Below are 23,503 nucleotides of genomic sequence, written 5' to 3'. Positions count from 1 at the left end.
CTTAGGCTTTTTTCGCCATCTAATAAAATATGATTTCGTTTTTAAAGATCGCAATGTAATCTAGATATATAAAATCTTATTTTCTAAAATATTCTGAAGTTCAAATAAGTTAGTATTCTGCATTCTATATTTACTTGCTGTTGAAGTTTCCAACCGAATAGGACATTTTCTGTTACAACTAGTCTGTCTTACAACTAATCAGAAATCAAATAGCTAGTCCCCCACCCCTAAATATAGCTTATACAAATGAGGGTAGCATAGCCTATATATTTGCACATCATGGGTGTAGGGGCAAAGTTCATTTGTGGTATAAATGAATATTATATTTAGATTAAGGATGTAATTCTGGATATATATGCACATAAGGGGGTGGGGGTATATACTCTGTTAATATAGATGTTCTAGGAAATTCATGAATTTTTTTAGAAAAACAAGGAAAGAAGAGAAAATAAAGGTTCTTTCCCTGAAAAATGTGTTAACTAGGATTATTCTGCATATTATGAAGTAAAAATTGTTTTATTAACATGTTTCTTTATGTATAGCCTAGGCTAGCTAGAATCCTAGGCTTATAGGCTACCCTTCATAATGATAAGGTTTTACAACTTATTGCTAGGGTTGCCTAGATCTAAGTAGCCTAATGGCCTGGCTACTGGCTGTCACCAGTTCTACCTACCAGGTGCTATCTTTTCAGTGGTCTCCCTACTATTTGTAAACTAAGCAGCAGGGGCATAATTTGTTATGGACATGGGGGGGGGGGGCAATTATCCTGTATACATAGGCTAATTATATTATTCCTAAAAGAACTTCTCTACCTCCTCCCCCCCCCAATATGCAAATATATAGTCTGAATTATATATTTTCTACTTCTTAATCCTATTGATGGTAAATATGCAGTTTTCAACACTGGGTAAATTTTCTGATTAACTTGCTAATGAGATAGAAGATGATGGAGTTACTCTTGGAATCAGAATTTTGTATAAACTGAATTTTCAATTATTTTGACAAACTTTACATTAATTTTATAAAAAGTGAGCTATGGAAAATTCAGTGCACATATAAAAGTTGTGGTACATATTTTCACATTAGGGTGGATAGGGTAAAGCTTGTTTGCAATGCAAGTGAAGGTTATATTTGGATTCAGGATGAAATTCTGATTCTAAAGCTATGTCTGTTTCTTAGCTCTCATTAGTGAGTTAATCAGAAAATTGAGAAGTGAACAAATCCCTTGATGCCTCTTTCTATGCTCCTTCATGATTCATTATAAAAGACAAAGTGAATAGTGTGGAAGTAGCCCTATCCTTGAAATGTAGGGTGGATGAAACAAAGCAAATTGTGCAAGCAGAAGTTCAAGCTCTTAGTGCTAACTTTCAGCAGTTGTTAGAATCCAAAGTATGACAGATCATCTGTGCTGAAAAAGACCAAGAGTCATGGGAAAACAACTTTGTTGCATATGGTATTGACACTTCCATTGATGTTACTAGCACTCTCAAGCATTTTCATCAACCAAGTATGGAATCAATTGCGGTTCCATAACCAACATCTGTCACCTAAAGCAGAATGTACAGGCTAGTGATCCAGCCTGGAATACGACACCACCCCTTTTGTTTACTGTGTCATTGCTTCAGATAAAAAAAAGATCTTGAAAGAGTCTTACTCAAGGAAAGTAGTGGTACAGTTCTGCCCATGATCAATCAAAACAGGATTGAGGGAGATTTAAAGCACTTGTTGGAGAGCTTAAGGACAGAACAGCTGGAGGTGAACAAAACCTTGTAATCTGCAACTTTTGCATTGTGTCAAAAAAAACAGAAAATGGAAGAGAATACTGTCCTCTGACCCTGATGTAGAATTCCAAGCTGTGTACTGTGTAAATAATCTAAATATGTGTGTTACCAAACATGGTAGTGCTATTTCTACAGAAAGACTCTCATCCATGACTAGTGACAGCTCATTGGAAAGTGAAACAAGCTCTGGAAGCTACTACACTGCTAACTTGAAAGCGCCAGTGACCACTTTAAGCAGAACAGATGAGGACTGTTCTGATGAGAACAGATCAGCCAAGCAACAGGACTGACAACTAGAGTAAGCAACACCAAAAACAAGTAATTCCATATTTTTCTGCTCTAATTACTAATGTAGACCAACTTCCTAAAAATTGAATGAGCTGAAATCCATGATTTATTCCAAAAATTATGATCTGGTCCTATTGACTAAGGTTTGTCCCAAGACTAGTAGCAACAGGCTCAAAGATTCCCATGTTAAGATTCCAGGGTATGGTGTTGTGTCCAATTTACAGCCTCCAGAATTCAAGAATAGTGCTATTCAAGATGTGTTATAGTATATGGTCATTATGTCTCCCAGGTAATTCACAATTTGTTGAATCTGTATGGTTTGACCTGTGTGATGACGGCAGTGGAGTAATAACCAGAGTAGGCTGTATTTATAGAAGCCCATCTGCCTTGGATTGCCAAGAAACTGAGTGGACAATAGCAACTATGCTGCATAAAGCAACTATGAATTACATGGGGAACCTTCTTATAGCTGGTGATTTTAACTTCCCTGACCTTATATGGAAAGAGCAATACCCGTATATACCTGTACTTACGAACAGAAGCACGAATCTATTCACAGAGTGCCTTCTTGACCTTAATCTCTACCAGATTGTTGAACAAGCTACTAGAGGCCAACTTTTCCAGAGACCAACTCTACTCAACCTAGTGTTCTTATGGGATAAAGACCAGCTTCAAAACATAAATTACTTACCCTTTCTAGGAAAGAGAGATCATTTAATCCTAGAAGTGAATCTGTCATTTTGCAAGATAAAAAATGATTACATAAAGAAAACTTATGTAGATTACAGGGTAATCAGAAAAGAGCTGGAAGGCATAGTTTGGTCGCTTTTACTTCAAGGGGACGTCGACCAACAATGGGCTAACCTAAAGGACAAGCTACTTACACTTCAAAAAACTCACACATCAGTAGAACTCATGCCAAAGCCCAAAACACTGCCTTTCATGACCCCCAAGATATGCAAGGAAAGAAACAGGAAGGGACAGTACTGGAGAAAGTACAATAAAGGAGGGAAAGAAGAACACTACCAAAAGTTAGCAAAAGCTTAAAATAAGCTAAGAAGCCTAACTAAACAACTTTACTCAAGTTACAAGTCCAAGCTAGCTGATGATAGTAAGAATAACCCGAAGAAGTTCTGGAAGTACGTATCTAGTGAGGACCATAGCAGATGGTCAGTAAAAGCACTCAGTATGGATGATAGCAAGGAAGTGACCAACTTGAAGGACATTGCCAAACTCCTCAACAGGCAGTTTGTGTCGGCTTTCACCAATGAACCAGATAGCCTTCTTCCTAATAGCCCATCATACTACATCCCTAACCCGATGCCACCTGTTCTGCTCCCCCCCCTGGTTGTCCAAAAGTGACTTGAAGCACTAGACATCAACAAGTCCGCTGGTCCAGATAACTTGCACCCAAGACTATTGAAGGAGCTTGCCAAAGAAATTGCACAACCACTATGCATTATATTCCAACTGTCGCTTGACTCAAAAAAGCTACCCATAGACTGGAAGCTGACCCATGTCACCCCAATACTCAAGAAAGGTGACTGCACCAAAGCCAAAATCTACAGACCCATCAGTCTGACCTCAGCAGTGGCATAAACCCTTGATCAGATTGTGAATGGTGAGATTCTGACACATCTCCATACCAATAATATACTTCCCCCCCCCCCCCAACCAGCATGGCTTTCAGCCAGGAAAATTGGTTGAGACCAATCTCCTTGAGACATACATCATCATAACAGATCACTTGGAGAAAGGAATCCCAGTGGACCTGATTTTACTGGACCTAGTCAAGGCTTTTGACATGGTACCACACAACCATCTCAAATTGAAACTTTCAGCAGCAGGTACCCACGCGGACGTGATTGATTGGGTCATGCACTTTCTGACTCAGCAGGTTCAACTCTTCACAGCTAATGGAGACAAGGTTTTCTCCAAACCATGTGATGTTGTAAGTGGAGTTCCCCAAGGTACTGTTTTGGGCCCTACCCTATTCCTCATATACATCAACAATATGGTCAACAGAACAGAAAACTAGATCACTCTCTATGCCAACAACTCCAAGCTCTTTGGGTCTGCAAATCAACAAAGTCTGCAGTGTGACCTTCATAAAATCCAAACATGGGCACAAGATTGGCTACTTGAATTCAACACATCAAAGTGCAGTGTCCTTCACTTTGGAAGCAGCAACCCCTGTCACCACAACAACATGTCAAATCCTAATTCACTGGCTGACTTAATACTAAAGACAAGTCCTGAAGAAAGAGATCTAGGAGTGCTGATAGATGAACAATTGAAGTTCCATAGCCACTGACAACAAGCAGTTTCAAAAGCAAATTCAAGCCTCGTTCTCCTCAAACGCCCCATAACCAGCTATTCCCGTACAGTCTTTCTAAGGCTCTATAAGGCTATAGTTAGGCCTGTTTTGGATTTTGGTACATGTCTCACCTCCCCGTCCTATAAGAATGATACCAGTCTAATCGAAGGAGTTCAGAGGCGTGCCGCAAAGTCCATAGCTGGCCTACGAGATCTCCCATACAACAAGAGACTGGAACGCATGCAGCTGCCAACACTCGTGTTCAGACGCTGCTGTTGTGATATGATGCTGACCTACAAGTATAACGCACAACTAAATAACCCCCTTTTTACCAAACATTCAAGTCAGCACCATACAAGAGGACACTCACAAAAACTTTCAAAATGTTCTGTCAATACACAAACGTGGCAATACTTCTTCTCCGAGCGTGTTGTCAACGATTTGAATAGCCTTCAAGCTGAAACGGCGACTGCACCCACGGCTGCGTCCTTCAAGTCCTGGACAAGAAATGGAATGACAAGCCATGGAAATATGAGTGGGACTGTCCGTTCCACTCAACTACTGACTGATGCCAACTTCATCATAATATGTGTCTTGTTAGGAGGCTTATGCTGCTTTGGTCTTAAATTGCATCTCTCCTGCAGACCTCTCTTATGGCGTGTCACTGGGCCTTAACACAGTGACAAAATTTTTCCATCATTGATCTGGAGCATGACAGATCCTGTATGGACCTTAATTGCTCCAAAGTGCAAATTAAGGTAAACTGCACAACTTTTAAGGAGATATGGTACCTGTGATTATCTAAGATTAGAAGCTTAGGGCTCTCTTGAGATGTATTTGAAAATATACCTGGAACTAAGGAATAAATTTCAAAAATTGATCTTGGTTGATTCAACCTGATGGCAAGGCTCCACCTGCTGAGTGGCCCAAAGCACCAGTTAGCATATGAGGCTGAAAATTTTTCCTTGGAAAAATGAAGTAAGGTGGGAAATACTGACTGCTTGCAGAAACAGTCCCAACCATGGTCACAGGACAGCTCTCTCTGGGGATGCTGCCTTGCCCACTATCTTCAGACCCCTTGAGAAGAACTACCCAATGTTGACTCTATTACAGCTCATTGCTTGACCCAATTTTGTGGGTTCAGTTTGTGAAGTGACAGTTGTGGTTTTTTAGCTCAAAAGCCTGCCAACCAGTCTATCCCTCTTTGGTATAGCTCCAGTTCTGAGAGATTATCTTGTTGCCTGCTATAGCAAAGTAGTTGATGCAGTCAAAGTTGTATGCACTGGCAATTGCAGTTATAAGTAGTTGGGGTCTCAGTTGCAAGTTGTTGGAGATGCATTCAGTCATAGTCACAAGTATTTACAGTTGCAAGTAGTCACAAATGCAACCATCAAAAGTAGTCACAGGTTGAAAAACTCACAATAAGAGTAGTACTAGTTGCATAAGTAGTAGTTGTTGTAACCCCCAAAGTTTGTTTTCAGCTGTTCCTCATATATTGTTCATATGCCCTTTTCACAACCTGTATGCATAAATTAGAGTACATTTTGTTCAATATGCACAGCAATATCCCCTGATTGTTTCACCTTAATGCCCTTAGCCATCCCAGATACATCGCAGATTGGCCATTTTAACATCCGTGTTCAGTTTTAAATTCCCCTAAACATGTCCTGAAATTTCCATTTAATCTCTTCATCTGTTCCTAAGTGTCAAGCCTTTATGACAAATGGACATAGTTTATTTGATTTATTTCAACATCCCCAATAACATGCTCTAAAAGTTCTAGCATACCACTATCCTCCTTTTTTCTTGAGATATTGCTCATACTCCCTTTTGACAATCTGGATATGTTTTGTACCTTTTTATTTAGTTTTAACTCCTCTTTGAGCTTCTCTGAAAGTTGAAAATTAGTACCTTATTCTGTTCCTAAGATGTTGAATCTATGCTGCTTTGACAACCTGGATGTGCTTAAATCCTTTTGAAGAAAAATGCCTTTAGAAGAAAAATATTATCCTTGATTTTGTGGATGGGTGTCATGTGATACATGGCACAGAGTGTACCATTTTTCGTGTCCCTGTATATACCAGATGACATCTATTTATGAAATCGAGCATTATCTTTTTTCTTCTGAATTTTCTGCCCCTGGATCACTACATAACATGACCAGATATGGCTTAATTTTCTACCACAAGTAGACTAATAAATTTACTGAAGCAAAAAGAAAAAACTAAGGAAATCTAAAGGCAAAATATTTTTGCAAGGCATTTTCCAAACATTGAGGTAGGTTTACTCAGAAAAAAATTGTAACATACAAAAATAATTGGTCTGGATGGTTGAACAGCTATCTAACCATGCTAGATGGCATTACAGATTTTAAGAGAATACTAGATGGCGGAAAGGTGGCCTGGCCCACTCTGTACTGCATCCCAGCATATACCATCTCTACTTCTGGGGGAATTACATTTTGAGCTGTTAATGGGGCCCCAAAAGCTTAAACAGTCCGTAGTAACCAAAAGTTAAAAATATGTTTATAAGAAAGTGTCTAGTGAAAAAAAATGACCATTTGTAGCTAATTCACAAACGGTGATTATTATTTTCCTTAATCTTAATGTAAAAATGTTATTTTGAAAAAGAATTTGTATGGCTTTTTAAAAAGAACCCAAGACTCATTGAAAATGAAATTCTATTTTATTCATTTTAATCAGAAATGGAATAAGCCATAGGCTTGTCTTGTATGACACAAATTACATACTGTGAGCAACACTTATAAAAAAAAATATATATATAAACTTCCTAATAAGAAAAAACGAAGATACCCTACAACAAATATACACTTCACGGTCCTAAGTACTGCCTTCTGTAAAAAGAGGACCCAACTAATTCCGTTTTGAAAGCTGCATCATCACTCACCATAACTAAATTGTCAGGCAACGTGTTCCACGATTTTACTGAGTGATTTACAAAGAAACTCTCCAACTTTCCTTGATACCCTTGGCTGGTACAACTTTAAGGAGTTCTGCCATGTAGATGGATAATGACTAAACTCAAAGAAATCAAGACACATGGCCAATACCCTTTATGATACTGAGTGTTGACAAGGTCTATTCTATCCCTTCTGAATTGCAGAGATGGTAAGCTCAGGCTACTCAATCTCTGCTCATAGGCAGATATTTCAGATAGGGGACGAGTTTGGATACTTGTCTTTGCACTTTTTGAATCAACTGTGTGTCAGATTTTCTAGTTGGATACCACACAGATGAGCATTACTCAACAACAGGGCGCACCATTGTCTTATACAATGTGGTAAAACTTTGCAGATTAAACCTTCTGAATGCTCTTTTGACACAAATCAAACCATAGTTTGCTTTATGTGAAACAGCTGATGCTTGTGTATCAAACCTCAGCTGATCATCAAAAATAATGCCGAGATCCCTGATAGAGTTAACAGGGCATACCAACACATACCAATGAAGCACCAGTGTGCCACATCTTTTGCAAAGCAATGCATTACATGACATTTATTCTGGTTAACAAACATAGAATTTGAATTATACTGCTCAAACAATGTTTCTAAATCTCCCTGTAGACGTGTCACATCAGCCAGGGAGGTGACACCTCTGTATAGCTTTACATGGCTGCGAACATTTTAATGGTGCTGTGTTGGATTACCTGCAGCAAATCATTTATAAATAAACAGAATAAAACTGGTCCCAGGCAGCTACCCTGAGGGACCCCGCTTACAACTCCACACCCTGCAGATAGTGCCCCACCAACCTTTACTCTCTGTGAGTGATTAGTTAGGTAATCTGTTATCCAAGTCAGGCTTCTATATCCAATCCCATACTTTTGTCATTTTTCCACCAGCAAAGATGTCAAAACCTCACAAAACTTATCAACATCACAGCAAAACTGCTGTCATTTTCTGGCTCTTTTTAAAAAAAATCTAGAATTTGTTTGCATTATAATATTTTTCTATTAAGGCTAATGAAAATAATAATTACCATTCCTGAATCAGCTACAAATGGCAATTTTTTCTCGCTACCTGTTTTTTTTTTTTTAAGAAACACATTTTTAAGCTTTTGGTTACTATGGAACGTTTTGAGCCATTTAAGAGCTCAAAATGTAGTTAAAGGGTGTCAAAAGAGGTACTGAATAGCACATTCATCTTTTATACAGTGTATTAAGAGGGAATATAAAAATAAAATATTTTTATTTTAATGTCTAACTAATTTCCTAACGTATTAATGTCCTAACTAATTTTTTTCAATTAGTTATTAAATTCTGTTTTTAAAACTAATTATTAAAAACTGTTTTATTAAATTCTCCTCGGCTTTGTCTTTTTGTGCTCATAGGTCTGTCTACCTAAATGAATACTGGCTCACAGAGCCATACCCAGGGGGAGGGAGGTGTACCATTTTAGCTATAGCTCTACATGGGAACAGGATTACTATGAAGAGGCATTTATTCCCTTCACAGGCTATATTTATCCATTAATTCAACGAAAATTCAAAGAATAATGCCAAAACAAAAATACAAAGAAAATGCAAAATAAAACGAAATACACAGAAAAACAAAGTGGATTTGCACTAAGGCTTTTTTAGGAGAGGGTGGTGTGGAAAACTCCTACAAAACGATTTCAAAGGGGATGCTATTTAAAATTTGAAAGTTACAGCTTTTTAAGCTTGTATTTTTAAAGTTTTAGTACTAATTTACTTCAAGATTGAAATATTTAGAAAACAGAAAACAACTTTTTTCCTTGTAGACTTACAATATTTTATTGGGGACTGCCTTTTGAAAGTTTTTGGTGTTACTATCTTTATTTTAGATTAGTTTAGATCTGCTGTTTTTCTTGTAGTCAGTGATCCAGGGACCGTTATCTTTTAAGGGGTGGCTCACATTCGCTGCAGTTGGTTTGAGGGTGGATTCTAGGGTAATCGGGGGCGCTGATAATGAATATCGGGGTGCACAAGTTTGCAAGCATGTAGAACATGATCATTGTAGCCTACAAAGTCAAATTTGGCCTATAACGACGTCATGCCGCTCTTGATTATATTTACATGGTAAAATAAACTGAAAATTTTATAAACTTGAGTTTTAATTTTTAGTTTTTCCCCACAACCTTTATTATTTTTTTTTTTTTACCCTTGTTTAATTTTGAAAACAAGGTTTTTAAAAATACTTTTTCTTAGTTTTTTCGATTTTTCTGATATTTTGCTTACATAAGTATATTTTTTATGCTTTATTTGAATTCTGCTCGTTATTACGAATCAAACCATACACATCTCTTTTTAAAAATCTTAATCCTTGAGCAACTATTTATTTTTTATAAATGACGTAATAGCTTTCATAAATTAGCCTACAATTACCAGGTTTTTTTTTTTTTTTTTTTTTTTAGCTGTTAAAAAAATGAAAACGAATCAAACTGCACATCATTCGAACCATCAGAATGTCCTTTACACGTTTTTAATAAAAACAAAGTCGAGACTTGAATCTGCAAGAATATACAAGCGTTTCAACAAGAGACCCCCCCCCCCCCAAAAAAAGAAAAGAAAATTTTCTGAATAGTGGCGTTTTACTCGAAATATTTTCAAGACAACCTATGATTATTATTTCACCAAACGACAGATTGCTCTTTTTTTAATCAATTCATGTATTTACATTCTATAGAACTAATATTTTTCACCAGAAAAAAAACAGATGCCTAGTTCTGCGATCGCATGCGCGAATTTGGTATATTTTTTTATGCTTTATTTGAATTCTGCTCGTCATTACGAGTCAAACCAAGTGCCTCTTTTCCCAAAAATCTTAATTCTTTAGCAACTATTTATTTTTTCTGTAGTATTGGATAGAATCTGGCTTACGTAGGCTCATATACGAGCCTCAAGGTGGCGAAGCCGTGTGAACGTGTGTTGCAGAGGTGACTAAGGCTGATTTAAGATACTATTTTCTTTAAATCCCAGCATAGCAGGGGCCAACGATCCAATCGGTTAGATTGGGTCAACAGCCACTGATGTAGTAGACGGTAAATGTCATGATCAGCTGATAGTAAGGTTTAGACGACTGCATTAGCAGTTTAATATCATAACAAATAAAAAATCAAATATTTAAAACTGAACATGAAACGGTGGCTGCAATCTCTTTTTCTTCTTCATCTTCATCTTGCGACTCGTTCTGATTCACATCGGAAAGTAGGCATTTTTGGGGGTCAGCTCCACGCTTGCATGCGCTGTCACAGAAACCTATTTTGGAGCATTTGTAGTGCGAGCTGCACTTCGTCTTGTCACTGTTGCAAAAAGAAAGTAATGCTAACCCATGCAGGATCACAGATATTTAGTCTGGATTCAGTTCATGATCTTCAATTCTCCAGACGATATCGGTAGCACGAGGTAAATTAATACGGGGCTTGTGGCTTTGGATACAAATTAATGAGTGAAAAATGCACCTTTTCAACCGAAGCAGAAACGAGATTTCAGTTGGTGGTAAACGCCGCAAATCCTCCAATCTTGAGTACAAATCTGCTTGAGGGTCATTCAGACTTCTGAAGTTAGTCATACCTCTGCCATACACTGTACCCACAAGCTGCTTCCGGACGTTGATTACACAATTACTTTGCACGGATGATGGCTTCTCTGCAAGGGCTCGACCTTCATCACCTAAAGACTGCAACAAAGTTCTGAAGACTTCACAGCTCAAAAAAAGCGGACCTTTCTAATTCCATACAGAAAGCCTGCAGCGTCACATCCACTCAAGCTGTGGACAAGCGGCAAGGCGTTTCAAAATGTTACTACAAGTTTTTGTGGTGCCGTATGAATAGGTATACAGTAGGACGGAAGCTTAACCCAGAGCTACTTGAGTCTGAGACTAGCAAGATACTAGAAGTAGTATGTAGCTAGTAAGACGATATCAATATTGGTGGCTTATATTATCACAAGTGTGCTCTTTCGACATGCACTAATTGTTGTGTGGTATAACACCCGAGTGTGTGCCTCCTCAAGGCAAGACGAGATATCGTCATCAACAGAGCTTCCATGAGGCGTAACGGTAACAGCTCACTATGTCAACTCTCGAAACCTCCAGCGAGATGAACCATCAGACGGTTCTAAATTTTTTACTCCCAGATCTCGAAAAGAACTTTCAAGAGTCAACTTTCGGTTGAGTAACTACTAAGAATTCTACATCAGGATGTTACAATCTTTCGAAGAAAAGCAACTGAGCTGAAAATATTTCCTTTAGGATCTCATCTTTCGTTGTGACAGCCTGATAATTTTTTGAAGTTAAACGAATATTCATCATGGGTTCTATCATCACTCAGACCATTGTGACTATCACCCAGTAACTGGATAGACTGAAAAGCTTCGGGAATGTTCCTAAGAATCATATTGTAAACTCTTATTCTAAAATCTACAAGTATATCATTTTGTTCTGGTCGATAGCACCTTATGACACTCATGACATCAACTACATAGTCAGATCGAGGAGAGTCTTCAAAAAGCGTATGTGGAATAATTTTCAGCCGTGACTGCAAGCCAGACTTTTACAGAGTGTAGTTCAAGGCTTCTTACTTTGCGCCAGCACGTAGCTGAGGCTCCCTTCAACTTGGAGATGATGCTGCAAGTGAGGCCGGATATGGCTGTAGCTCTTACTTCACCAGCTCACAGAGGGACGAAGTTAATGTTGAATTTGCAAGACGCAGAGCTCGTTTAAGCAGCTCAGTTTCCCCGAAATATTTTTTTTTTTGTGGCTCTTTCTTTTTTCTTTTTTGGCAACAGAGGCGAAAGTTTTTACTATGCCAACATTTACTTTCGTGGATGTCCCGTCGAGATATGAGCTCATGGCTTCGAAGCCAATGTCTCGGAAGTTTAGCAGACTATTTGCTACGGCTTCTGGAGCTCTATCCCTTGTCATAAAGTTGTACATCTCTGTTCTCGTCGTCTTGAATAGGTTTCCGAGCAACTCTACCAAGTCCATAACCCGATTTTTACCTTTTATTGTCAGATTTGTAAACGCAGTGGTATTTTCGTGATGCTTCATTGCCTCGTCATCCATATTCAGGTTTGCTTTCAGCGTTCTGGTGGCTGCTGCGAGAAATGGGAGAGTAGCCAGATATCGATCCCTGGCATTTTCATTCGTTGTCGCACCAAAGACATCAGAAGCTCTTCGATGACCTTTGATGTCCAGATTCACGGTCGACTCTAAAGCTAGATCGCATGCAATGCTGCAAAACGGCATGGTTGTTTTCCTAACAACAAAATTGCCACTTACAAAATCTCTGTGAACTTATGGCGCTTTTTCAGGCAGGCGTAGCATTTCTTCTATGTAGTTAAGCGCAACTGCGGCGTATTTATGGTTTCCGGGTGTGAAGAAAATCGAAATCTTCTCTTTTGTGGCGTTTAAGTGTGATCCCTAGTCCGCAGCTCTTTCAGCATAAAGATAGTCGTTTCCGGTACGGATAAGATCTAAATAGTTGATCCAGAGGCTATGATTCCTTGTGGTAGATCTGGACTCGTTGTGCTTTGACAAAAGCGGAGCAATGCTGTCCAACGCATCTCCTATCTGTTTACATGCTTCAGAACTAGTTGTACCAACATGGTGTGCCTCACGCAAGACAACTGACACCTCCTAAAATCGTTGTTGCCGGAATCCTTACCTTTAGCAAGATCAGATAAATATCCCAAATCCTTTCCTTTTATGTCGTAGTTTTCAGTACTTTATGCAATAGTCCTTTATGCTTTATGCAAAAGAGAGGGAGTGGCTCACATCAGCCGCAGTAGGTTTGAGTATGGATGCCGGGGTAATCTAAGGTGCTTAAAATGAATATCGGGGATGCACATGCTCGCACTTATGTAGAACTTGACGATTTTAGCCTATAAAGGAGAAATTAGCCTTTTATGACTAAGTACTTCTCTTCTTATGCAACTAAGTACTCGTACTTTATGCAACTATAACCCGATATGTAAGATGCTTGGCTTTTTTTTATTGCTGTGGAAACCAAATTCGCTCATGCGATTGTAGAACGAGGCGTCTGTTATTGTTTTTTTCATGGTTAAAAATATTAGTTGTATAGAATCTAAATAAATTATTTGATTCAAAAAAGAGTGATCTATCGTCTTGTGAAATAAAAATTATTATTTGTTTTGAAAATATTTAGAGTAAAACGCCACTATTCAGAAAATTTTCTGTTTTTTTTGGGGGGGGGGGGGATTTTCTTCTTAAAACGTTTATAAATGGTCGTAGATTTAATTATCGACTTTGTTTTATTAACAACTCGTAAAAGACAATCTGATGGTTCGAGTGATAAGCAGTTTGATTCATTTTCATTTTTTTTAACAGCTAAAAAAAAAATTAAAAAAAATTGGTCATTGTAGGCTGATTTCGGAAAGCTATGACGCTATTTAGAAAAAATAAATAGTTGCTCAAGAATAAATATTTTTTGGAAAAAAGGCACAAAGTTTGATTCGTAATGACGAGCAGAATTCAAATAAAGCATAAAAAATATACTTATGTAGGCAAACATTTCAGAAAAACCGAAAAAACTGAGAAAAATATATAAAAAAAACCTTGTTTTCAAAATTAAATAGAGATAAATAAAGAAATAAAAGTTGTGGGGAAAAACTAAAAATACCAGGTGAAAGTAATTTTTCTTAGAATTCAGAATACGTCCACTTTATAAAGTTTTCAGTTTATTTTACCATGTAAATAAATCAAGAGCAGTATGACGTCGTTATAGGCCAAATTTGGCTTTGTATGCTAAAATTACCGTGTTATACACGCGTGCGAACTTATGCACCCCGATATTTGTTGTAAGCGCCCCCGATTACCCTAGAATCCACCCTCAAACCAACTGCAGCTGATATGAGCCACCCCTTCCCTTTTTTGAACGATAGCGAGCCTTGGATCACTGACTATTGTTTAAGTGAATGTTGACAAAAACAGTATTTGTAGCGTTTGCTGACAAGGGAATTTGCTACAACACTTGGAGATGTTATTGCTTTTCTATATACTTTTTTAGTTAAAGCCCTTTATTTTTTGCTGACTACCCAGGCTACTGTCATGCTATATTCTAGAGTTAGTCAAACTAAACCTTTGTAGAATTTGCTAATCACTTTAACATTATAATTACTTGACCCATCTACTATTTCTAAAAATCAAATTTAACAAGTTATTGTTGAGTAAACTCTTGCAAAGGTTTTAAATGTAAAATCCCCCCCCCCCCCAAGGTCATTCTAACCTTTCAAACACTTTTCTTCCTGACTAGAATTAGAGACCCCTGAACAAAAATACTTGCCAGTTGCTTTCATTCACATTTTCTAAATATTAATTATCCAACAATGCCCAACAGGTAAATCAATAATCCTAACTTAATTTTTCAAATACTTTTACATTTAAAATACTACCTTTATTTTACATGCAAGAACATTTCCTAGGGGAATTTTCCGTGTGGGGATATTGTTGGAGGGGATTTGTCATGGAGGAGGATTTTTCTGCAGGGGAACGAATTGTCTGCTGTTTCAACTTCTAAATTTAAAAATACGATTGTTATTAATGCGTGGGGGAATTTTTCTTGGGGGAGGGAGAGTTTTCTGTAAGATCTTTGTTAAATAGTTTACTTTTTAGACATTTAGCCGTGTCAAGTTTTAAGGAGATGTCTGAAATCATGACAAAGTTTTAAATTATGGATATAGAGGAGATAGAAAGATTGCCCTTAGTTTTTGTCCCTTTTGGTTTATTAATTGTAAAACTTATCTAAGGGAGTCCTTGGGTAAATATTAAATGGGAATTAACCTTTCATAATATATTTTTCATTCCAGATTAGCCATGCCTAAAGCCATTGCCCCGGTTTTACCAGATGGGACAAAACCTATGACAATTGAAGGTCCTACCTTTGATGTTCGTGTCAGAGTGGGTGGCAGTGGCATGACAGAACTTGACCGGCAATGGAGGAAGCAATGGGTTAAAGATCAGCAGCTGACTCACAGAGAGCCAGTTATTGATAGAAAAATGATAGCTCAGAGAATGAATCCAATTCGACGGTTTCTACGATTCCCAATGGATTACTTGTTTTACAATGTTTTGGAACCAAAAATTGTAAGTATTGTTAATCATTGGCATGAATTTTAAGACATAAATTGAAATAAATTGGACATAAATTGGCATGAATTTTAAGACAAATTGAAATTGATGGAAGGCTGAAAGGTATGCTGTTTTATTCTTGTCTGGGAACCTTATAAAGGTAATTTATATTTATTGGTAGTTTTATTTAGGTATGAAAAGAGGGTGTTTTAGAGCAAGGTAATTTATATTACCTTGTTACCTTATAATATTACCTATATTACCTTATAAAGGTAATTTATATTTATTGGTAGTTTTATTTAGGTATGAAAAGAGGGTGTTTTAGAGCAAGGTAATTTATATTACCTTGTTACCTTATAATATTACCTTATAATATTATAATATTACCTTATAATATTACCTTATAATATTACCTATATTACCTTATAAAGGTAATTTATATTTATTGGTAGTTTTATTTAGGTATGAAAAGAGGGTGTTTTAGAGCATAGTAATTTATATTACCTTGTTACCTTATAATATTACCTTATAATATTATAATATTACCTTATAATATTACCTATATTACCTTATAAAGGTAATTTATATTTATTAGTAGTTTTATTTAGGTATGAAAAGAGGGTGTTTTAGAGCAAGGTAATTTATATTAGCCTACCTTGTTACCTTATAATATTACCTTATAATATTATAATATTACCTTATAATATTACCTATATTACCTTATAAAGGTAATTTATATTTATTGGTAGTTTTATTTAGGTATGAAAAGAGGGTGTTTTAGAGCAAGGTAATTTATATTACCTTGTTACCTTATAATATTACCTTATAATATTATAATATTACCTTATAATATTACCTTATAATATTACCTATATTACCTTACAAAGGTAATTTATATTTATTGGTAGTTTTATTTAGGTATGAAAAGAGGGTGTTTTAGAGCAAGGTAATTTATATTACCTTGTTACCTTATAATATTACCTTATAATATTATAATATAACCTTATAATATTACCTTATAATATTACCTATATTACCTTATAAAGGTAATTTATATTTATTGGTAGTTTTATTTAGGTATGAAAAGAGGGTGTTTTAGAGCAAGGTAATTTATATTACCTTGTTACCTTATAATATTACCTTATAATATTATAATATTACCTTATAATATTACCTTATAATATTACCTATATTACCTTATAAAGGTAATTTATATTTATTGGTAGTTTTATATAGGTATGAAAAGAGGGTGTTTTAGAGCAAGGTAATTTATATTACCTTGTTACCTTATAATATTACCTTATAATATTATAATATTACCTTATAATATTACCTTATAATATTACCTATATTACCTTATAAAGGTAATTTATATTTATTGGTAGTTTTATTTAGGTATGAAAAGAGGGTGTTTTAGAGCAAAATTGACCCATCAGACCAATATCAGGGTCTCTCCCTTTTGTGCTGATATGTTATAATGGGGTGATATATGGGCATAATTAGGAGTGGCAAATGACAAGGGGAGGGTGATAAAAAACAAGAAAGGGTTGAATAAGAATTAAACACAAAAATTAAAAGCTTTTTTGTGCCCATATGTCAGTTATTGACTAGTGCTTGAGCATTTACAGCTACTATTACAGTTGGAATAGTAGCATTTAGCTGGAGAATTTGTTAGAATTTGCATCAGCATTGCAAAAAGATTAGTGATTTTTAAACAGATTCCATCACCAAGTTGTATTTTCAAATCAAATAAAATTTTATGCTACAGTGATAATAGTGAAATGATTCAACTGAATGAGTCAACCAAATGCAAAAATTTATGATTATGTAGAAAAAAAAGTGCAAAAACACATATTTAAAATGCAATGTAAAAAAAGTGCAAAAACACATATTTAAAATGCCATGTAAAAAAAGTGCAAAAACATAATTTTGCAAAAGTGCAGGTATATTTGCATGTTTGCAAATGATTCATATGTCCTTGAATGCAAAAGTATGAATGCTTCTGCATTCATGTGCTTTGTTGCACAAAAGAAATTAGGATTATTTAAATTGCTTAAAGTACAATGCAAAATGGATAATTTCCATTTGGTTTTAAGACTAATTTATTATTTAAACATACAAGTCTATTTTTATAAAAACGTATATAAAACGCCAGGTCTGTATGCTTACTTTATTTTAGCTAATAATGATGTTATAATATCCCCTAAAAATAGGCAAAACAAACATAAATTACACGGGAAATGAGAACAATATGCTGTAAAACAAAATTCAATTCCCCATTATTCAATTTAATTCCAACACAAGAATGGAACGGAAATAAATCTTAATAACACTATCAGCATAATTCTTTTGTCTTTAATTCTTTTGAAATAGACGTCGATTTTTTACAGAACATAACAGAAACATGATAGCAGACATGTAGCATGTTTATTTAAGGAGGAGGTTAGGTTGACATAACCAAGAAACATAGGCAGATTAAAATGAACATCCTGTATATATATTTGTTATTTTACTCATGTAGAATCTTAACTTTAAGAGGATATGTGGTTACACGAAAAAAATTAAAAAGAATATCAAATTTGTTTAGGCTATATGCGTTTCTGATAACCTTTTATGAGTTGCACAAACATTTTGGGGAGTGGGTCAAACCCCCTAGCCCCCTACCCCCTATGGATACGGTCTTGTTTTCAGTAAAGATCAAATGATACTATAGACTTTAATAGGCTTTAATGAAACCTGGGTATTCCAAGAACAAACCCTTCACTAAACCATTAAATACTCAAAATTAAACCCTTCGATAGATAATATTGATACTTATTCCTACTCTTTGTATGATCTATTCGTATTTAGGACCATACGTTTTGGTTATTCTTGGAATCACAAACATCCAAAATCTATAAAATATTTCTGAAATTGTAATTGAACCAAATAGTCAGACCGTTGTACAGGCTTTGGATGTTTTTAATTTTGGTCTTCAACCAAAGAGAGTTAATCAATTTAATTTAATAATTAGAATTAATTATTTGAATTGAATTGAAAAAGTGTTGGGATTGAATCTTTGAATTGAACGATAGGAAATTTCAAACCTGTGCTTAAACTGATCTTCCTATAGAGAAACATGGGTTTAATTTATATATATATATATATATATATATATATATATATATATATATATATATATATATATATATATATATATATATATATATATATATATATATATATATATATATCAAACAGTTCGTGATAACAAACTGTAAGTAGGGAGCAACCCGGCTCAATGGTAACCAAAACTCTAAAAAACGGAATTTTGATACCAATAGATACATCAAAAGAATCAGATTTTAATTCTGATTTCAAATATATAAGTTTCGTCAAGTTTAATCTTACCCATCAAAAGTTACGCGCCTGAGAAAATTTGGCTGATTTTCGAAAAAAGGGGGAAAGACCCCCTAAAAGTTATAGAACCTTGATGAAAATCGCACCATCATATTGCTTATCAGAGAACGCTACTGTAGAGGTTTCAAGCTCCTATCTACACAAATGTAGAATTTTCCATTTTTTTCCAGAAGAAAGATCAAGGATGCGTGTTTTTTTTGTTTTTGATTTTTTATAAGGGGTAATCGTATTGAACCAGTGGTACTAGAATATCGTAGGAGGGCTAATTAGAACGAAAATTAAAAGTTCTTGTGCCCTTTTTAAGTGACCAAAAAATGGAGGGTAACTAGGCCCCCTCCCACGCTCATTTTTTTATCAAAGTCACCCAATTAAAATTTCGAGATAGTCATTTTGTTCAGCATAGTCGAAAATCTAATAAATATGTCTTTTAGGATGACTTAATCCCCCACAGTTCCCAGGGGAAGGGTTGCAAGTTATGAACTTTGCCCATTGCTTACATATTGTATTGGTTATTGGAAAGTATACAGACATTTTCAGGAAGGAATTTTTTCTGGTGGGGGGGGGCTGGAGGAGGGGATGACTAGGGATAATCTTTCCAGGGTAGATGTTTATTTGGGGTAAGGGACATTACTATGAAGGGGGCGGCAGATATCCAAGCAGTATTTAAAAAACGATCAGAAATTAAATTTTAAAAAACAAGTTTTTTCAACTGAAAGTAAGAAGCAACATTAGAAATGAAAACGAACAGAAATTATTATGTATATGAGGGGGTTCTCCCCCAAGTCAATACCTCGCTCTTTACGCTACAGTTTTTTTAGTGCTTTCAAAAGAGCTATCTATTCTAATTAAACGGCCTTTGTGATTCAGGGGTGTGTGAATTAGAAATGTTTTTAACTTTTAACCTAAAGTGCGTGGTATTGACTACGGGCAGAACCCCCTCATATACGTAATAAAATATATGTAATAAAAAAAACAATAAAAAAACAAGCGATACGGCTCGATAGTAATCGAAACTTTTAAAAACGGAATTTTGATGTCAATAAATGTATCAAAAGAATGGGCTTATAATGCTGATTCTAAATATATAAATTTTATTAAGTTTAGAATTATTCATCAAAGGCTACGAGTCTGAGAAAATTTACCTGATTTTTTAAAGAGGGGGAAACATCCCCTACAAGTGAAACAATTTTAATGAAAATCACACCGTCAGATCCAGCTTATCAAAAAACCCTACTAAATAGGTTTCAAGCTCATATCTGCAAAAATCTGCAACTTTGTATTTTTGCCAGAAGAAAAATATACGAATATAGAAGTTCGTTACGTAAGTTAATTTGTAAATTACGTCAGAACCAAATTTAGAGACAGCCATTTAGAAAAAGAAAAGTGAAATTTTTATGCAAATTTTGTTTTCTTATTCAATGACGGTGAGCCAAAATAAAAGCTGCATTAACTAAAAAACAATCAGAAATTAAATAAAAAACAAGTTTTTTAAACTGAAAGTAAGGAGCGGCATTAAGACTTAAAACGAACGGAAATTATTCCGAATATAAAAGGCGCTGTTCCTTCCTCAATATCTCGCTGTTTACGCTAAAGTTTGATTCTTTGACACAAATTTACTTTTTAAAACGATAAAAAACTTTAGCGTAAAGAGCGAGGCGTTGAGGAGGGGACAGCCCCTTTCATATACGGAATAATTTCTGTTCGTTTTAAGTTTTAATGTCGCTCCTTACTTTCAATTTAAAAAACTTGTTTTTTTTATTTAATATATTTATAGAGGGAGTAGTCAATCCGGACTTGGCCAAGTTAAAGATAGAAATGAGGCCGCAATTAGCGATTTTTGAGAATTTGCTTAACCGAGATAGGGTTGCAGGAAAAGATATAGAGGAAAAGGAAAAAGTTTGTGATACCTTGGATGTGAAGGAAGATTTGTTTTGTGAGGAGGAATTAGCAACAGTACTAAAAGGATTAAATAATGATAAGGCTCCTGGTGCTGATAGGGTGGTAAATGAGTTTCTTAAATATGGTGGCTCTGAGGTTAGAAATAAGTTACTGAGGATTATGAATATGATTTTTGAAAAAGGGGAAGTACCTAAAGATTTTAAGAAAACCTTAATTAAGCCACTTTATCTGTAGGTAGTAAATTACTTAGTAATATGATACTTTCTAGACTGAGAGGTGCCGTAGACAAAGTTTTAAGAGAAGAACAGTGCGGTTTTAGAAAAGGTAGAGGATGTGTCGACCAAATTTTCACTCTTCGGCTCATAATTGAAAAGTGCCTGAGTTTTCAATCACCTTTGGTCCTCAGTTTCATAGATTATGAGCAACCGTTCGATTCTGTTGATAGAAGAACTTTAGTAAAGGTTTTATCCTTGTATGGTATACCAGATAAATATATTAAAGTGATTAGTGCTATGTACGAGAATAACACTGCTGCGGTTAAGGTAGGAAATGAGGTTAGCAGCTGGTTTTGTATTAAATCAGGAGTTAAGCAGGGTTGTGTTCTATCCCCCTTTATATGGATTATTTTGATGGACTTTTATTTTAAGGAGCACAGGAAAGGCAATGGGAGACCACGGAATCAAATGGGGAGGAAAAGTCTCCTGAACTTGGATTATGCTGAATATTTAAGCATCCTAGATGAAAGTGAGCAAAAGGAATGAAGGTCTAGAGGTTATGCGACTTCAGTATGCTAAAATATGTTTAGAAAATATTGTTAGGAGAACTCGGGAGCTAGGGCTAGGGATAAGTAAAAATGAATAGTAGATGTTGGGTACTGAGAGGATTGATCAGGTGGACTTCGTCAATTACCTTGGTTGTGTTATTCGTAAGGACGGTGGGAGCAGTGAAGATGTTAAAAGTAAAATAACCAAAGCTCATGGTGTTTTTTTACAGTTAAAAAAAGTCTGGAAGAATAGGAAGATAAGTCTGCAATCCTAGATTAGAATATTAGAAGCTACAGTGATGACAGTGATCAAATCAGGCTCTGAAGCATGGGCGCTCCGAAAAGCGGATGAAGATTTGCTAGATGTTTTCCAGAGAAATTGCTTAAGGATTGTTCTGGGTTCCCGGCTGACTTACCGTATTTCAAACAATAAGCTATGCGGAAAATGTGGTTCAACACCGCTCTCTAGGGCTACAATGAAAGAAAGGTTGAGGTGGCTAGGGCACGTTGTGTGGATGAAAGATGAGATATTGCCGAAGATTGTTCTTTTCGGCCAACCGTCTAGGGCTAAACGGAAAGCAGGTCGTCCCCGTCTGGGGTGGGAGGACTCATAAAGAAAGATTTAAAGGAAATGGGAACATCGTGGGAAGGTATCAAGTATTTTGCAGTAGGTTGCATTAAGACATGGCTAATTGTAGACAGAGAAAAGCCAAAACAGATAGTCCAAGTAATTGAGAGGCAAATGTTTAAATGGCTGGGGCACGGGTAAATTGCAGGAGTAAACAGGGAGGCTTTGAATAGATTGGGGTGGAGGAGGAGCGTGCGTAGCTGTGTTGGCCTCAGGCGGCTTGGTGCTGCGGTGAGTTGTTAGTAGCAGTAGTAGTAGTAATATATATATATATATATATATATATATATATATGTATATCTTTATATATATATATATACATATATATATGTATACATATAATAGTATTCTTTTTTAATACATAAATGTAACAATTATTAAATAATAAATAAAATTTATGAAAATGAATATTGAAATTCAAAAAAATGTATTACATATATATATATATAATTAATTATATAAATATAACCTTATATCCATAATATAAAAATCAATGCCATTAACAGATGAGTATTTGAATGTATTGAAAGGCATTGTTAGATTTGTTTTCTACTTAGTTCTTTATTCTCAACTGAGATTTGTTTTAGGGCTATAGAAGAGCTTTCATTGGTCGAAATATGTTCACCAAAATCGTGCTTGGCATGGCATTTTTGGAGTTTGCCTATTACTATCTCAAATATGAAAGACAGGTTAGTTCATTCTTTGTTTATTTTTTTCATCTTGAAATTTTACCTGAAATTTAACTGCTGTTCTGGAATTCTTGGTCATCTCTTAGTTTTAAAATGAAAAAAAAAAATCCTGGAAAACGATTAATTGTCATCAAAAAGATCATTTACTGCCGCTATTACTACTACCACTAACAACTCAGTGCAGCACCAAGCCGCCTTGTGACGTCCTAGCACACCATCTAGGGCAACTTGCTTTTCGTTTTTCTTTAGATGGTTGCCCCACAAGGACGATCTTGGGTAATCTGTCACCCTTCATCCGCAAAACGTGTTCTAGCCATCTCAACCTTTCCCTCTTTATGTCCCTAGAAAGCAGGATTAGCCCACATTTTTCGTACAGCTTATTGTTTGAGATACGGTCAGTCAATCGGGTACCAAAACAATCTGCAGACAATTTCCCTGGAAATCATCAAGCAAATCTTCATCCGCTTTTTCGGAGCGCCCATGCTTCAGAATCTTGCCTGGCGACTGTCATAACTGCAGCTTCCAATGTTCTCATCTTGATGCGCAGACTTATCTTTCTTTCTTCCAAATTTAATCCAACTGTGAAAAACACCCTGGGCTTCACTATTCTACTTTTAACATCTTCACTGCACCCACCGTCTTTACTAATAATACTACCCAGGTAAGTAAATC

The 23,503-nt window shown here is 35.7% G+C and overlaps 1 protein-coding gene across 1 annotated transcript in view; it reads left to right on the top strand.

Moving 5' to 3' along the window:
* Positions 1-50: 50 nt before the first annotated feature.
* The window catches only part of ND-B17 (NADH dehydrogenase (ubiquinone) B17 subunit), a 71,131-nt gene continuing 47,678 nt past the window's right edge, over positions 51-23,503 (top strand). The window contains exons 1-3 of the mRNA XM_089098636.1: positions 51-108; positions 15,192-15,468; positions 22,730-22,831. Of these exons, the coding sequence (XP_088954762.1) occupies positions 15,199-15,468; positions 22,730-22,831 (372 nt within the window). The 5' untranslated portion in view covers positions 51-108; positions 15,192-15,198. The remainder of the gene's footprint in view (positions 109-15,191; positions 15,469-22,729; positions 22,832-23,503) is intronic.

Source organism: Artemia sp. Qi Xiang Cuo, chromosome 13, assembly GCF_049724085.1.
Source record: "Artemia sp. Qi Xiang Cuo chromosome 13, ASM4972408v1, whole genome shotgun sequence".
Lineage (NCBI taxonomy): Eukaryota > Metazoa > Arthropoda > Branchiopoda > Anostraca > Artemiidae > Artemia > Artemia sp. Qi Xiang Cuo.
This window is presented reverse-complemented; position numbering and strand designations above follow the sequence as displayed.